Source organism: Epargyreus clarus, unplaced genomic scaffold (assembly GCF_041222505.1).
Source record: "Epargyreus clarus isolate Ecla_fem2 unplaced genomic scaffold, WU_Ecla_fem_2.2 ptg000007l, whole genome shotgun sequence".
In the NCBI taxonomy this organism is placed as follows: Eukaryota; Metazoa; Arthropoda; class Insecta; order Lepidoptera; family Hesperiidae; genus Epargyreus; species Epargyreus clarus.
The window spans coordinates 13,274,157-13,293,328 of NW_027332215.1; the positions used below are offsets into that span (position 1 = coordinate 13,274,157).

At 33.7% G+C, this 19,172-nt stretch overlaps 2 protein-coding genes across 4 annotated transcripts in view; both read right to left on the reverse strand.

Annotated features, from left to right (window-relative positions):
- Positions 1-173: 173 nt before the first annotated feature.
- On the reverse strand, positions 174-3,252 carry LOC140743452 (LETM1 domain-containing protein 1). Its single transcript, XM_073074735.1, has 4 exons — positions 3,064-3,252; positions 2,447-2,809; positions 1,422-1,710; positions 174-749 (listed from the first exon to the last, which is right to left on the reverse strand). The coding sequence occupies exons 1-4, from the start codon at positions 3,165-3,167 to the stop codon at positions 426-428; spliced, it is 1,080 nt and encodes a 359-aa protein (XP_072930836.1). The 5' UTR covers positions 3,168-3,252; the 3' UTR covers positions 174-425.
- Positions 3,253-5,872: 2,620 nt separating this feature from the next.
- LOC140743453 (band 7 protein AGAP004871) overlaps positions 5,873-19,172 on the reverse strand; it is a 65,040-nt gene continuing 51,740 nt past the window's right edge. For 2 of the 3 annotated variants that reach the window (XM_073074737.1, XM_073074736.1), the window contains exons 6-7: positions 9,974-10,154; positions 5,873-7,123 (exon numbers count right to left, since the gene is read on the reverse strand). In XM_073074737.1, coding sequence (XP_072930838.1) covers positions 7,019-7,123; positions 9,974-10,154 — 286 coding nt within the window. In that variant the 3' untranslated portion in view covers positions 5,873-7,018. The remainder of the gene's footprint in view (positions 7,124-9,973; positions 10,155-19,172) is intronic. The other variant, XM_073074738.1, reaches the window with a different exon arrangement.

The window sequence follows — 19,172 nt, forward strand, 5'->3', positions numbered from 1 at the left end:
TATTATATATAGTGGTGTTCTTATTTATGTGTAAAATTTTAATATCAGGCCATTTTTTTAATTTAAGCTTCATTATGAATAACTTACAGCCTCAATCACAAAATGAGATTATTATACTTTTCAGTTTATGTATTTTGGGGTATTCATTAGGAGCAAAAATAATAAAGTAAATCAGTATGTCATGAAAATAATGTAATTAATATTACAATCATAAAAATATTTTTATTAGTGCTTTCATATAAACTCGCTTTGTGAATAATAACATTATTATAAGTTAACAAAAAATCAACATTTTTACTGTGTAAAAATAGGTGCATCACATGTATTAGACAACTTACAGTATTAACAATCCAACAGCAATAAATATTTATAATAATAGAGAAAATAAATTAATTCTCTAAAGTATAATAAGCATAAGCCAAGCTTTAATATATAAGTACCCAATTTTGGGGGTGATTGTAAGCAAAGAATACTGGACAATGTAATATTAGTGAGTATGAGTTCTTGTCAGCATGTTGTGACACCGTCAACCACTGCTGCAGCCAATCCTTCAAGTCTTGGTTGGATAAGTGACTGCTATTCAACCCTCTCATCTGACATGCGTTTCGCAAAGAGTCTGTGCTTAGAGAGTTCACTCCGCCTTCCCTTATAATAGCCTTATCCATTTCTAGTAGCAGGAAAGCACGATATTTTAATTTTTTCCTCCGGAACATACTTTTCCTCAAACCGTGCATTTTAAGTAGGTACCCCTGAAACATTTAAAAGATAAAGTATATTTTATCTGAGAGAATTGTTACAATTATAATAGGTTGAACAACAGATTTAAATAAAACTACTGGCGACTTTTAGGACGAAATTCATTCATAATCAAACATTTTCGACTTTTATATTGTCAACACTAAAGTTTGTTAAAGTACCGAGCTGAATTTGAACGTGGTCGTCTCTAGGGACACCACTGCCACACCTATTTCTGTCTAATAACGGCAACATTTAGCGCTGCTGTGTTTTGCTTTTAAGAGTGTGGTAAAGATATCTTCTGAGACATTCCAGCTTAGTCCTCAGGGGTAGCGGCGCATATGTGGCCAACCTCATACAGGAATCTAATCATATCTGGGGTTGTTTACAGATGTCCATGGACACCAGTAGCCACTTACCTTATGAGGTACATGCTTGGCTGTTACTTCTATATAATAAAAAACTAAAAAGAAAAAACTGTTGATGATCAAAACAGAAGAATCCACTAAAGTGCTTTGTTTTTATATGCTTATAGATTACCCTACTCTGATATGATATTTGACTAATATGTGATGAATACAAAACGAAGAAAGATTCAATTAAAAGTAAAATACCATTTCATCTTTTCCCAGAGTCATTAAAGATTTATTTTAACTCAATAACTGGAAATCAGATTGAAAACTTACCAAATGATTGTAGCTCAAATTTGAGAGGTGATATGGTTCCTTGGTGAACAATTCTTTACATTCAATGACTTCTTCGGGAGTTGGGTGAAGACCAGAACCTAACAAAGCCATAACTCTCCTCCATTTTTTCTTCATCTCCACATCTGGTATTGTATCTAGTTTCGATTGGAGCGCCCTAAACACTGGTCTGTTGCTACGAAGACGTTCTGTTAGGTCTTGTAAGGAAAACTCAGCCCTTTGCTGTATTGACCAGAAATGTGAGCACAGCAGAGTCTTTGGTTTCAAAAAGCTGAAATTATATTATTTGTTAAAACAGGATGATGTCTAATGAACTTGTTATAAAAATAGTTCAATTACATTAAAAAAACATGCTTTATACACTCACAGCCTGTTTTTTTTATAATATAAGAGTAGCAGACGAGCATGCAGTCCACCTGATGGTAAGTGGCTACTGCCGCCCATGGACATCTGTAATTAACCCCAGATAGGATGAGATATTCTTACCTGAGGTCGGCCCCAGGTGTGCCGCTACCCCTGAGGACTAAGCTGGAACGCTTCGGAAAAGTCTGTCTCCCTTACCACACCCTTCCGGAACACAGCAGCGCTTAACACTGCTGTTATTAGGTAGAAAAAGGTGTGGCGGTGGTGCTGCCGGAGGCGAACCACAAAGGGTTCTACCACCTTCAAAACACTAAGATTTCCTGTGTGGTGCCATAGACACATACAGACAAATACACACACCCCCAGATTTAGAAAAGAAATCTAGATTCATCATTGAGATACATATCTGTCTGGCTGGGGATCGAACTCAGAAGTTACCGCATCTCAGACTGGTATCGAGGTCGCTTCACCACATGAGTCATTCATTGCATAGTAATTGTGATGAAAAAAGGTCAAAAGTCAGAGAGACATTGACCCTTTTCATTCTGAAAGGAGACCCTTGCCGATGCAATAATAATGGGTTGATGACAATAATTACCTTCCATTACATAATAACCGATAATGAATACTTTTCTAATACTTACGCTAAAGGGAAGATGACGTAATTTCCAAATGGTATAGCAGACAATAGTAATACTGGTGCTATTCTTAACATATCAGAGGGCATTTTTTGATATAATTCTATATCACATCGGCTCATTTTGGTGAAACCCTGTTCTCTTGCTACCCGTATCCTCAATGAAATGTATTTCTTTAAATCTTTCAAAAAATCCTTGATACCAACACTGAACACCCGGTACATCCGCATTGCCGTCGGAAACCGACTTTCCAATAGTTTTGTGTAGTTTTTAACATATTCAATATATCGTTGAACAATGTATGTCCTAAGCTTTTCTTTTTCTTGTTTCAGAGCCTTAGTAGACTTCGTTCGTTCGGTAGTAATTAATCTGTAATACGGAAATCATGGTTTTGATTTAATGACAAAAAAAAATTGACATAAGAAAATATTTTTGGTATGAAAGATGACTCACGAAATAATTTGAGAACATTAACATTATTATTTTAACATAAATTAAGTGTTAAAATATATGACAAAAATATTTTAGAGAAAATAACATATAGAAATAATTTGGCACAGGACCTTGTTTACAAATAATTGTCATTGTTATGTAGTTATCTATTTGTGGACATAAAAACATACCGATAATTGTTGATTTGCACGAGATTCCTGGTCACAACTGGGCTATAGCGGTTACATTGTATCATTAACCTAGATACTGTTACAATTCTATGAATAGGCATCATTAAGATTATTCTTATTTCTTATTTTTCAAAATTCTCATATTTTCCTATATTTTCCCCAGAAATGATTTGACATTAGCAACATGACATTGACTTTGAGTTTTGACATTAATTCAAAGAGTAATGCACAATCAATGTTGCCACTTCACTTGCCAAAAATGTTCAACTAATAAAAGTATGGGGTGATTGTTATCTATATTGGTCAAATTATGGTATTGTAAAAGGACAGAATCTTACATGAATTTGGTGCCAAGTATATTGCTGTCAACAAAAACGTGTTTAAAAACAAGCCACTCCTTAGTTTATATTCCTTTTTTATCCTTGTTTGATACCACATGGATACAACAAGCTTGACCACAAGATAGCGTTAACCTGTTGTTAATAGTAGTAGTTGAACTAGTTGATATACATACATACAAACATATGTTGATACACATACATACATATTATGTCTCAAACCTTGCAGATTATTTGTTTTCTTTTTTATCAAAAACAGTAAACACATTAACTGCTGCGTAACACAATTTGAAATAATAAGGAGATGCGGTTAAAACGTTTTATTTTTTAATATCTCTAAATAGCGGAGACCTTCATTTTCAGGCTTTCTTATAATTAAACAGATCTTTTATTGAAATTGTTAAAAAATAATATGCGAATTATTTGATAACATTTTTTGATAGTTGGCACTCTAGGTCCATTACAAGCCTTTATCTAGCCAATTCCGATCAAGCTCCATTAGTTATGCGACACGTACAATACGTATTACGGGTGTATTACGATAGGTATTACGGGGTGGTTATTTATTACTCGCCGGGTTGTACGCTACGCACCATTTGTTACTCACAGATCGATGTTTTGCTTTTATGGTTCATATTTGGAATTTCTCTGGCCAAATATTTTATTCCTATTCTTTTTTCTTAAAAGAACATGATCTATCAAAATTGAATACTAGGATGCAGGTTTACAATATAGACGTAAGTATGTGTGGTAGTTTACATTTACAGTTTACGGTAGTGGCACATATTTTTTATTTCTCAGACAAGAGTAGGTATTATAACTAGAAATAAAACACTTTTTTGCAACACTACTTTATTGAACAATAAGCCACAACAATAAAACTTGTACAGAGTGAAGTGGAACAATTATTAATATGTACTTATACAAACTAAACTATTATGATTACAGAGGCAGATGCTATAATGTTATGAGTATTATGGTTTGCAACATATCTTTGTCTATAACATAACAATAACAGTTTGAATAGACCCACAGTGAGAGCGCGAATTACATCTTAATATCATAAACGAAACAATTGTAATGTGCTCATAAGCAAGAAGATGAGAAACAAGTATGAAAATTAGGGTTTTGGATAGTCAAATTACTGCAGTTTTTGAAAAAAAATAACGTAAATTTTAAAGCAAAACATGTAGATTTCTGGTTGTAAACTTTGATCGAACAGATAATGTTAAATAGTGTTTCTCTTCTGATGAGGCGTATTATTAGATAGAGCTTCTTTCTTGGGTAGTGATATTAAGCGTTTTTATTTTAAGAAAAAACGATTTTAGTTGTTTTTCCTAAAACTCATCTCACACTGTCACACACAATTCGTAAAAGATCCAAAACATTTTTTGAAAATTTTGTAATTATTTTGAAAAGTAAATTTTAAAAAAATTGTGTAAATATTCTCAATGGAGATAAATTCCAAAAGCTACATTTAAACTACAACTCTCTATATTAGAATATAATTTAATTCAAAAAGCTACATCTAAGTAAATTTTGCTTACATCAATCGAAAAAATACATAAAATAGAGACTCAACCAGATATTTTATGAAAAGTGAATCATTATAGGAATTTTAGTAATAGTTTTATGAATTTTCCTTATTTTCGGGCACATATTTAGGGCCATTTAATAGATTCCACTGTTCGACTGCTGATGACCTGTAGGTGAGCTTAGAATCCATGTGATAGGAAAAGAAATCTTAATGCACATCATACTAGTATGTGTAATTGGTATTTAGTGTACTGTACTCTTACCTATATTTTTTGTATGATTAAACCAACAGCATTTGGGTGTTTTTTTAGGTATTTAATCTACAATAAAATTTTAGGTAACACCTATAATTAAATTTTATTAACTTGGTACACTTTACGAATAACATGCCATGCGTTTTTTGCAATCAATATCATTATACTCGTACGTACTCCTTGGGGGCCATTTAGGCTACGTAGGCGAACTGAGGGCCTTTTTTGCTGGATCCCCCAGTATAATTCTTCTAATTTTAAAGCGCTTTTGGATTGTAATTTTCATAATATAGACAATTAAATTGATAGACAAATAGTTTTGCAGAACGGGTAGATAGGTGGTAACTGTATATGTAAAAAGCATGTAAATCTAAAGTAGCATCGTGAATGATATGACATTAACATTTTAAAGTTGATGATTATATAGCTAGTTTAAGCAATATCGTGTTATACTAAGAATAACATTAAACACTACTATTAACTGTACCATAGCAAGTGAGTTATCATAAAAGTAGTAATTGGCGTATCGAAGTCAGCGGCACCACACCATACTTATTTCCTTAGTGCCTTACGCATTAATGCAGGTTTTATCCATGTCAGATGGGTGTGGTTAGGTTGGTGACAAGTGTTAGCTAGGCATTTGTTTCAAGCCATCATTAGGTAACTTAATTCTTACGCTTTTTTTTTAAGTTGGTTTATCATAAACATGTCATGAGCTGTAACCACATAATATTGCACCAATATAAATCTATACCAATTTACTAGTCCTATGAGAGAAACAGATTATCTAGGTACGTATGTGATTTACAACTATTAATGTTACTAAGTGCAGTTGATTTTTTTTCTTTATTTTTTATTGTTTTTGTAATGGCAATATGATGGTAAGTAACGGTCATTTTGGTTTTATATCGTGAATATTTTTATACTAATAATTAAATAGAGATAAAATTGCTTAAATACTAGAAGTACCTACTCAAAGTTAGACATACATTTCAACATATAGAAGTTTATAGTGATTACACACAATAAAATTTGAATATTGGTAACAAGAAACTTTCTACCAAACACTTAACTAGATCTAAAATAGTAAATCCTGAGATCACACGTGACTTCCATCAGGTAAATAAAACGTAACATTCATACAATAAATAGAATTACATAATAAAGATACACAATAAGATCCTTCTATGCCTCTCTAATCTTTTGTTCAGAGTTGGTCTGAACATTTGTTCTACTGATTATACCAATTTTCTCGATGTTAGGAAACCATATCTTACGCTTAAGAGATTGGCATACTTGTAACGCATATTTTGATTATTATTATGGTATTGATGACAATATCCAACATACTCGTATGTCCTACGTCACTACGTAAAAATTGGCCATCACTATGATCTGTCTGTAACTCTTTCATTTAAATTAATAACACATATTATTATTATTATTAGAAATATATACTAATATATTACTAGAAAAAAAACATAATTTGAATAAGTTACGCAATAGATACTACAGAAACCAAATGATACGTCTATATAATCATAAAATATATAAGGTAGGCAAGTCTTGCGTGTGTAATTTCAATTGAAAGTCTAATCGTCCGGATATCTTTAGTATCTACCGAATTATATAATTTCAAATGCTACTTTAATTTTAGAATTTTCCCTTTTCTTATCTTTTAAGACGAGTAATATAATTATATATTAACGAGCTAGTCTATATCTATTGATTGAACGTGATTATGTGGTAATATATTGATATTTTAAATCGGGCATGTCGTTAGTCGTGTCGTAGTTCGTGCTAGAGTCGTCGCTGGTTAGTCGTGGGTCCTTAAGACGATTCGGCTTCCTTGGCTTTCAAGAAGTAGGTAAGGAGATCAATGGGGAGCGGGAACACGATGGTGGAGTTCTTCTCAGCAGAAATGGTGTTCAGCGTCTGGAAAAAATTGAAAAAAAGTGTCAATAAATACCTATATAGTTGGTTGTAATTGCTAAGCAAAAACAAAATACAGTGAAGTAGGTGTACAAAATACGATAAATAAAAAATAGTCAAGTGCGAGTCGGTGAGACCGGCACATGGAGAGTTCCGTACCATCTAATTTTCATTGATTTTTATTTGTTATCATAGCAGTATATGTAAGCTTGAACACATTGTTATAATTTGAATTACCTGCCTACTCCAGTTCAATAGACAAAACGAAAAACGCCGAAAATATCGGTTTCTTGTATGGCGACCGTTATTTATTTTCAAGCTTCTTTTATAGCGGCCATCGTTACACATAGGTACACTCAGTAAAAATCACCTATCTGTTACGATTCAAAGACGGACAGACTAACAAAATGCAGACGCTTATATACTACTAATAGGATTTAGTATTTACCCTTTTTAGTATGGAGTACCCCTAAAAACATAAAAGGGTGTTAAATAGTGTACTTTGAAAAAAAATAAAAATTTTGCATTATTTTTACCTATATTTACCTTTTCATCGAACAATCGAACAACTAACATTTATTAAATAGTATGTAATAGTGATAGATATATAATAGTATGTAAATAGTTAAAATAATAATAGAATATAATAATATTGTCAAAGTAGGCACGTTGTGTATACCTATATGCAATTACATAGAAAACGTACTTAAGTAGGTACTCATGCTTATAATCCACGTGTGACCTACTCCCAAATGTATTTCATAAGAATTGGCGTTCGTCTAAAGGAAAAGGAATATTTTTAAGAGGCTGATGTTCGTCGCTTTTACCATAAAATTTTATGATCAAAAGCATAAGCTTTGTTTAAGAAGGGTTAGTATGACCTTGACATATTTTCTTAATTCTACATACTAGTAAAGGCTGCGGCTTCGCCCGCGTTAAAAAAAAAAAGAAAATGACAGGTACACATAACTGAAAATTTGTTCCTTCATTGAAATGACAGTGGCGCCATCTGTCGGAAATTGGTCTTACCAACTCAGAATCCTTCGTGGGCTCATGCACAACAACTTTGCTAAAGATCATCACATGAATAGTTTACGATTCTATAGAAGAAAATAAAATGTACATAAGTTTATAGCCTAACTAATGTTTATATTTTTGTAGCTTAGTAATAGCTCAAAGAGATGAATTAAATCTATCATCATCTGACGATTACCTAATTCAGATAACACTAATACATACAATTACGCTAATGAAGAGATACTGAAGATTAGTTGTGCACTGAATTTCAAAGATAGCCAAAATCTAATATTACCAATGAACTCGAATATATATAAGGATATATCTCATATTATAGGATAGGTCACAGTAACTATGTCCTTGTAGTCCCGGGACTAGAATAAGGCTACGGTACCTCCTGCCTGTCGTAACAGGCGAATAAAAGGGCGCTTCTTAGTTTGCAGGCAGTAAGATTTGGAGTTTGAACCGTCCAGCAAGTGACCTTGGGAAGGCGGCGTTCGGCGTACATGTAGTCGCATTACGTCGTAAACACTAGATGGTGCGAAAGGAGTGAAAACTACTGCCGCAGGACAGAGCCTGATCGCGGCATCGTGCTTCGAGGACTCCAACGATACACAATCGGAGTTCTCCAACAAGCGCCACCAGGAGGGTTTTAGTGCGGTGAAAATCCCACATAACCTGGCGAATCCTAAATTCATTTATTAAACGAAGATTATGAAGGTAGGTAAATCACGAGCCAAAGCCGACATTTGAAAACATTTTTGTTTTTACGTTTTTTTTTTATATTATAAGAGTAGCAGACGAGCATGCAGTCCACCTGATGGTAAGTGGCTACTGCCGCCCATGGTCATCTGTAATCAACCTCAGATAGGATCAGATATTCCTACCTGAGGTCGGCCACAAACGCCCCGCTACTCCTGAGGACTAAGCTGGAACGCCTCAGAAAAGTATGTCTCCCTTACCATACCCTTCAAACCAGAACACAGCAGTGCTTAACACTGCTGTTATAAGGCGGAAATAGGTGTGGCGGTGGTGCCGCCGGAGTCGAACCACAAAGGATTCTACCACCTTTAAAAACATTTGAAAACATGTACATATACAATTATACAGGTATACCTGCTGTAGCAGACTTTGGAATATACATAGATATTAGCCGTGGATCTCTTATGATATTAGTAGTAGCGTAAAATATAAATGAAATATTTCATTTGAAGTTTTACTTCTACATTTATCAAATTTATTATAAATAATCATTTGGTTTCAGTAAAAAATATCTAATGAGGCATGACGTCATTGCTCTGATGAGGGTCTCTTTATATTAAAACTGGGTAATTTTAGAATGCTTTCAATAGTAAAATAATGTTTGTTTTTAGTTATTCATCATGCCTTTTTTGGTTTCCTACCCAAAAGGTAAAAACGGAATCCTAATATTCAGTCTCCGTTGTCTGTCCACCTGTCCATCTGTCACGAGGCTCATATCTATTTTTTTTCAGAGGTCGCCGCTATAATAACAAATACTAAAAATAAAAAAATGTTCACTATAAAGAAAATATACAAAAAACCGGTACCTCTAGGCGTTATTCACCTTATCTGGAGAACCGTACCTACTAGGTAGACGGTTCAAATTTTCACAATGCAATTTTTCTATGGCTGCTATGATAACAAATACCAAAAATAAAATATCAATTTGGTGGGACGGAACACTCAGTGTGCAAGTTCGACTTATAGTTGACCAATTATTAGAATGCTTTGAACATATTTTCTTCACTAAAATATTATTTGATTATTAGTGTTCATCATGCCTTTTTTGGGAAACTAAGTATATACGATACATACCTGAAGGTAACGCAGTTGGAGAGCAGCGGGACTATCACCAATGACTTCGGAGGCCTCACGCAGCGCGCGGGAAGCTTTCTGCTCGCCTTCCGCAGCGATGACCTTGGCTCGGGCCTCTCTCGCTGCTTCGGCTTCGGCGGCCATGGCACGCTGGAGCTGTACGGGCAGACGGACGTCTTTTCTGTTGGGACAAAGGAAACTTGGTTATCTTTTAACTCCACCATGAAATGCCTACGAATATTTTTTAATATGCCATTTTTTTTAAAACCCGCTTATTGCCGTCAATCCGTCAGTCTTTATGGCCTTTACAATTACACCAGTATAGGTGGGCTATGTGAACTTGGCACCCGACTTCGGAAAATTGAACTTTTTTTTTATGATTCCTATAGACTATGGTAAGTAGTTGTTTGTAGTAAAAAATATTTCGTTTGTAGTTGCCCCAAAAAAAAAATTGGTGACCTTGAAAAAATCTCAGCACCCGACTTTGAAAAATCGAACTTTTTTTTTATGATTCCTATAGACTATAGGAAGTAGTTGTTTGTAGTAAAAAAAATTTCGTTTGTAGTTGGCCCAAAAAAAAATTGGTGACCTTGAAAAAAATTCGAATCCGATTTTGAAAAATCGAACGTTTTTTTATGATTCCTATAGACTATAGTGTGTAGTTCCTTAAAGTAACATTCTTTTGATAAAACTAACTCAGAAACACAACTAAAAGACTTTGAAAAGTAACCCATGAACCCTAGATTCGATCGAGATTCCAATAAAATTATTACAACTACAAACAAAATTATCGCCAATATTAACAAAAAACAAGTACTACAAACTAAACTTATATACTGCAAACAACATAGCGTTACTACAAACGTAATTATCGCTACTACAAACAAAAAAATCGCTACTACAAACGAAATAGTGTTACTACAAACAAAAATATCACTACTACAAACGAAATAGAGCTACTACAAACGAGTTATCGCCAATATGAACAGAATAGAGTTACTACAAACAAAATTATCGCTACTACAAACGAAATAGTGTTACTTCAAACGAAAATATCACTACTACAAACGAAATAGAGCTACTACAAACGAGTTATCGCCAATATTAACAGAATAGAGTTACTACAAACGAAATTATCGCTACTACAAACGAGTTATCGCCAATATGAACAGAATAGAGTTACTACAAACAAAATTATCACTACTACAAACGAAATAGTGTTACTACAAACAAAAATATTACTACTACAAACGAAATAGAGCTACTACAAACGAGTTATCGCCAATATGAACAGAATAGAGTTACTACAAACAAAATTATCGCTACTACAAACGAAAATATCGCTACTACAACCGAAATAGAGCTACTACAAACGAGTTATCGCCAATATGAACAGAATAGAGTTACTACAAACGAAATTATCGCTACTACAAACGAAACAGTGTAACTACAAACGAAAATATCACTACTACAAACGAAATAGAGCTACTACAAACGAGTTATCGCCAATATGAACAGAATAGAGTTACTACAAACGAAATTATCGCTACTACAAACGAAACAGTGTTACTACAAACGAAAATATCACAACTACAAACGAAATAGAGCTACTACAAACGAGTTATCGCCAATATGAACATAATAGAGTTACTACAAACGAAATTATCGCTACTACAAACGAAATAGTGTTACTACAAACGAAAATATCACTACTACAAACGAAATAGAGCTACTACAAACGAGTTATCGCCAATATGAACAGAATAGACTTACTACAAACGGAATTATCGCTACTACAAACGAAATAGGGGAACTACAAACAAAAATATTACTACTACAAACGAAATAGAGCTACTACAAACAAGTTATCGCCAATATGAACCGAATAGAGTTACTACAAATGAAATTATCGCTACTACAAACGAAATAGTGTTACTACAAACGAAAATATCACTACTACAAACGAAATAGAGCTACTACAAACGAGTTATCGCCAATATGAACAGAATAGAGTTACTACAAACAAAATTATCGCTACTACAAACGAAATAGTGTTACTACAAACGAAAATATCACTACTACAAACGAAATAGAGCTACTACAAACGAGTTATCGCCAATATGAACAGAATAGAGTTACTACAAACGGAATTATCGCTACTACAAACGAAATAGTGTTACTACAAACGAAAATATTACAACTACAAACGAAATAGAGCTACTACAAACGAGTTATCGCCAATATTAACAGAATAGAGTTACTACAAACGAAATTATCGCTACTACAAACGAGTTATCGCCAATATGAACAGAATAGAGTTACTACAAACGGAATTATCGCTACTACAAACGAAATAGTGTTACTACAAACGAAAATATTACAACTACAAACGAAATAGAGCTATTACAAACGAGTTATCGCCAATATTAACAGAATAGAGTTACTACAAACGAAATTATCGCTACTACAAACGAGTTATCGCCAATATGAACAGAATAGAGTTACTACAAACGAAATTATCGCTACTACAAACGAAATAGTGTTACTACAAACGAAAATATCACTACTACAAACGAAATAGAGCTACTACAAACGAGTTATCGCCAATATGAACAGAATAGACTTACTACAAACGGAATTATTGCTACTACAAACGAAATAGGGGAACTACAAACAAAAATATTACTACTACAAACGAAATAGAGCTACTACAAACAAGTTATCGCCAATATGAACCGAATAGAGTTACTACAAACGGAATTATTGCTACTACAAACGAAATAGTGTTACTACAAACAAAAATATCACTACTACAAACGAAATAGAGCTACTACAAACGAGTTATCGCCAATATGAACAGAATAGAGTTACTACAAACGGAATTATCGCTACTACAAACGAAATAGTGTTACTACAAACGAAAATATCACTACTACAAACGAAATAGAGCTACTACAAACGAGTTATCGCCAATATGAACAGAATAGACTTACTACAAACGGAATTATTGCTACTACAAACGAAATAGGGGAACTACAAACAAAAATATTACTACTACAAACGAAATAGAGCTACTACAAACAAGTTTACGCCAATATGAACCGAATAGAGTTACTACAAACGGAATTATTGCTACTACAAACGAAATAGTGTTACTACAATCAAAAATATCACTACTACAAACGAAATAGAGCTACTACAAACGAAAATATCACTACTACAACCGAAATAGAGCTACTACAAACGAGTTATCGCCAATATGAACAGAATAGAGTTACTACAAACGAAATTATCGCTACTACAAACGAAACAGTGTTACTACAAACGAAAATATCACTACTACAAACGAAATAGAGCTACTACAAACGAGTTATCGCCAATATGAACAGAATAGAGTTACTACAAATGAAATTATCGCTACTACAAACGAAATAGTGTTACTACAAACGAAAATATCGCTACTACAACCGAAATAGAGCTACTACAAACGAGTTATCGCCAATATGAACAGAATAGAGTTACTACAAACGAAATTATCGCTACTACAAACGAAATAGTGTTACTACAAACGAAAATATCACTACTACAAACGAAATAGAGCTACTACAAACGAGTTATCGCCAATATGAACAGAATAGACTTACTACAAACGGAATTATTGCTACTACAAACGAAATAGGGGAACTACAAACAAAAATATTACTACTACAAACGAAATAGAGCTACTACAAACAAGTTATCGCCAATATGAACCGAATAGAGTTACTACAAACGGAATTATTGCTACTACAAACGAAATAGTGTTACTACAACCAAAAATATCACTACTACAAACGAAATAGAGCTACTACAAACGAAAATATCATTACTACAAACGAAATAGAGCTACTACAAACGAGTTATCGCCAATATGAACAGAATAGAGTTACTACAAACGAAATTATCGCTACTACAAACGAAACAGTGTTACTACAAACGAAAATATCACTACTACAAACGAAATAGAGCTACTACAAACGAGTTATCGCCAATATGAACAGAATAGAGTTACTACAAACGAAATTATCGCTACTACAAACGAAATAGTGTTACTACAAACGAAAATATCGCTACTACAACCGAAATAGAGCTACTACAAACGAGTTATCGCCAATATGAACAGAATAGAGTTACTACAAACGAAATTATCGCTACTACAAACGAAATAGTGTTACTACAAACGAAAATATCGATACTACAACCGAAATAGAGCTACTACAAACGAGTTATCGCCAATATGAACAGAATAGAGTTACTACAAACGAAATTATCGCTACTACAAACGAAACAGTGTTACTACAAACGAAAATATCACTACTACAAACGAAATAGAGCTACTACATACGAGTTATCGCCAATATGAACAGAATAGAGTTACTACAAACGAAATTATCGCTACTACAAACGAAACAGTGTTACTACAAACGAAAATATCACTACTACAAACGAAATAGAGCTACTACAAACGAGTTATCGCCAATATGAACAGAATAGAGTTACTACAAACGAAATTATCGCTACTACAAACGAAATAGAGCTACTACAAACGAGTTATCGCCAATATGAACAGAATAGAGTTACTACAAACGAGTTATCGCTACTACAAACGAAACAGTGTTACTACAAACGAAAATATCACTACTACAAACGACTCGTTTGTAGTAACACTATTTCGTTTGTAGTAGCGATAATTTTGTTTGTAGTGACACTATTTCGTTTGTAGTAGCGATAATTTCGTTTGTAGTAACTCTATTCTGTTCATATTGGCGATAACTCGTTTGTAGTAGCTCTATTTCGTTTGTAGTAGTGATATTTTCGTTTGTAGTAACATTATTTCGTTTGTAGTAGCGATAATTTCGTTTGTAGTAACTCTATTCTGTTCATATTGGCGATAACTCGTTTGTAGTAGCTCTATTTCGTTTGTAGTAGTGATATTTTCGTTTGTAGTAACATTATTTCGTTTGTAGTAGCGATAATTTCGTTTGTAGTAACTCTATTCTGTTCATATTGGCGATAACTCGTTTGTAGTAGCTCTATTTCGTTTGTAGTAGTGATATTTTCGTTTGTAGTAACACTATTTCGTTTGTAGTAGTGATATTTTCGTTTGTAGTGACACTATTTCGTTTGTAGTAGCGATAATTTCGTTTGTAGTAACTCTATTCTGTTCATATTGGCGATAACTCGTTTGTAGTAGCTCTATTTCGTTTGTAGTAGTGATATTTTCGTTTGTAGTAACACTATTTCGTTTGTAGTAGCGATAATTTCGTTTGTAGTAACTCTATTCTGTTCATATTGGCGATAACTCGTTTGTAGTAGCTCTATTTCGTTTGTAGTAGTGATATTTTCGTTTGTAGTAACACTATTTCGTTTGTAGTAGCGATAATTTCGTTTGTAGTAACTCTATTCTGTTCATATTGGCGATAACTCGTTTGTAGTAGCTCTATTTCGTTTGTAGTAGTGATATTTTCGTTTGTAGTAACACTATTTCGTTTGTAGTAGTGATATTTTCGTTTGTAGTAACACTATTTCGTTTGTAGTAGCGATAATTTCGTTTGTAGTAACTCTATTCTGTTCATATTGGCGATAACTCGTTTGTAGTAGCTCTATTTCGTTTGTAGTAGTGATATTTTCGTTTGTAGTAACACTATTTCGTTTGTAGTAGCAATAATTCCGTTTGTAGTAACTCTATTCGGTTCATATTGGCGATAACTCGTTTGTGGTAGCTCTATTTCGTTTGTAGTAGTGATATTTTCGTTTTTAGTAACACTATTTCGTTTGTAGTAGCGATAATTTTGTTTGTAGTAACTCTATTCTGTTCATATTGGCGATAACTCGTTTGTAGTAGCTCTATTTCGTTTGTAGTAGTGATATTTTCGTTTGTAGTAACACTATTTCGTTTGTAGTAGCGATAATTTCGTTTGTAGTAACTCTATTCTGTTCATATTGGCGATAACTCGTTTGTAGTAGCTCTATTTCGTTTGTAGTAGTGATATTTTCGTTTGTAGTAACACTATTTCGTTTGTAGTAGTGATATTTTTGTTTGTAGTAACACTATTTCGTTTGTAGTAGCAATAATTCCGTTTGTAGTAACTCTATTCGGTTCATATTGGCGATAACTCGTTTGAGGTAGCTCTATTTCGTTTGTAGTAGTGATATTTTCGTTTGTAGTAACACTATTTCGTTTGTAGTAGCGATAATTTTGTTTGTAGTAACTCTATTCTGTTCATATTGGCGATAACTCGTTTGTAGTAGCTCTATTTCGTTTGTAGTAGTGATATTTTTGTTTGTAGTAACACTATTTCGTTTGTAGTAGCGATATTTTTGTTTGTAGTAGCGATAATTACGTTTGTAGTAACGCTATGTTGTTTGCAGTATATAAGTTTAGTTTGTAGTACTTGTTTTTTGTTAATATTGGCGATAATTTTGTTTGTAGTTGTAATAATTTTATTGGAATCTCGATCGAATCTAGGGTTCATGGGTTACTTTTCAAAGTCTTTTAGTTGTGTTTCTGAGTTAGTTTTATCAAAAGAATGTTACTTTAAGGAACTACACACTATAGTCTATAGGAATCATAAAAAAACGTTCGATTTTTCAAAATCGGATTCGAATTTTTTTCAACGTCACCAATTTTTTTTTGGGCCAACTACAAACGAAATTTTTTTTACTACAAACAACTACTTCCTATAGTCTATAGGAATCATAAAAAAAAAGTTCGATTTTTCAAAGTCGGGTGCTGAGATTTTTTTCAAGGTCACCAATTTTTTTTTTGGGGCAACTACAAACGAAATATTTTTTACTACAAACAACTACTTACCATAGTCTATAGGAATCATAAAAAAAAAGTTCAATTTTCCGAAGTCGGGTGCCAAGTTCACATAGCCGTATAGGTGCCATTGGCATAGCGAAATCTTTGTTAAGGGTTGGATTGAAAGTAGCCCAAGAAGATATATTATTTTTACCACTGAGCAGAAGGAAGAGCAGGGAAGTTAAGAGCTGCTGTGTTCTGGTTTAAAGGATTTGGTAAGGGAGACATACTTTTTCGAAGCGTTCCAGCTTAGTACGCAGGGGTTTTGGGGGAGCGGCGTATTTGTGGCATCAAACAGTAATATAATTACATCTGGTGTTGATTATCCATGATGACATTGCCTATAAGCGACTTTAGCCACTTACCATCAGGTGGGTTTTATGCAGTATGCAGTACATCTAATTAGAAGTCTAGCTTTCAAGACGAATTTTTTTCTTATTTCAGAGTTTTTATGTATTGTAACTTTAGAACAAGCAAAGTGGATTATTATGTCTTTTTAACTAGTGTCTCATAAGATATTATGGCGACTTTACATTAAAAGTACTTCGGGTATTGACGAGTGACATCACATGCTGACCACCGTCGTAGCCTAACGATTGACTTGGTCGTCGACGACTAGACACATCAACTGTTGCCGCCAGTTGTACTATAGACGCCGGCTATTGCCACGCAACGTTCGCCAGCGACCATCGGTGACTGTCGCCAACAATAACTATCGCTCGGGTATTAGCCCACTGTGTTACCTGCCTTAGCGTAAAATTCGCATCAACGGAGCATTAAGCACTCTACAAAAATACATTAGCGTAGACATCGCTATAAAAATCAAAAGACACGTGTCAAAATATTTTGTACTTGTATTAAGTATATTATGTAGGAATAATATTCATGTACGAAGGTATAACATCTCTCAGACTTGCATCTCTATTCTTTATCCATATTTTTCTATGTAATACATATTATTAATATTTTGATAGATACGGTCCGTATCTATGGAGTCGCTCATATTCGAGTCATGATTTTGAAGATATTAATCCATAATAGAGGGAGTGATAGCCTAGTGGTTAAAAATCGGCATTTCGATCGGTGGTGCCAGGTTTAAATCCCAGGCACGCACCTCTGGTTTTTCAATGTTATGTGCGTATTACAAATTAATTATCGATGAAGGAAAACATCATAAGGAAAACATCTCAAAAATGTATATAAAAAACGTTCTAAAAGGGTATGTGAAGTATACCAATACGCATTTGGTAAGCGCAGTAGACTATGGCCTGATCCTTCTCATTCTGAGAGGAGACCCGTGCCCAATGCGTTGACGACGATGTACCATAACGGCCTTTATAAATAAACAATCTGTTTAATGTTTTGCCTACGAAAGACCGACACGTGACAACTGAATTTACTTAAAATTTCGATGTATGATAGGCAAATTAATATTGATTTAGGAAACGGTCGTAAATCGCTCATGTTCAAAGTACGCTAAGTGTGTCAGCTAGGGTCGTTTGGTAATGAAGACAATCGTTGAATCTGTGTCACCGTTGCAGTTGTCTTATAAATTTATAGATGAGTATTGATTTTCCACAGTCCCTGTCAGCTGACAAGCGACCTAGGTTTCCCATGTGCATCCTTAATGAGTCCTTTGTCGTGGAAAATTGCACATAATCGCCCTATCATGAGAAACTGAATTAGACATGCCGTCTCCACAAAATAATTAATTCTTTTATGGCCAATACGGCCATACGTTCTTATAAAAGACTTCCTACTGAAATCAGGAATTTGACATTTAATAAAGCAATAATTAAAATCTTAATAAGCCGTATAAATTATAAAATTTCTGATTACATTGAACATAAGGCAGCTTGGGACTGACCAATAATATAAATTTTAGTTAATTAATTACATGTTAAATTGTACAGCATCTGCTGAACAAGTTCTTCTTAGGTACATGTATGGCAAGAAACTGGAACTAATTATTAATTGAATATAATAATATGAAGGCATAGAAAAAAAGGATATAACTATAATGATAATCAAGAGAAAAAGATAAACTCGCTGTGTTTCCTAGTTTCTTCTCAGTTAAGGTCGCGTTCGTAGTACGAGTAACATCATTTAAATTTGCTGTAAATAAGCAGAAACAAATATAGTGTCTCCATATTCCAACTACCAGTTATTACCAAGTTCCAATAAAACATAGTGTTGGCTTCCATTCATAACCTAAATTGAATTATGCGTATTGAATTGGGTCATGCTGCTTTCAGATACAAACAATAAAACCTATTATTGACAATTCCTGATATCGGTGGGAATGATGGGCTTAAAATTGAAGCTGTGACATTTAATTAAGCTCATTGAATAAAT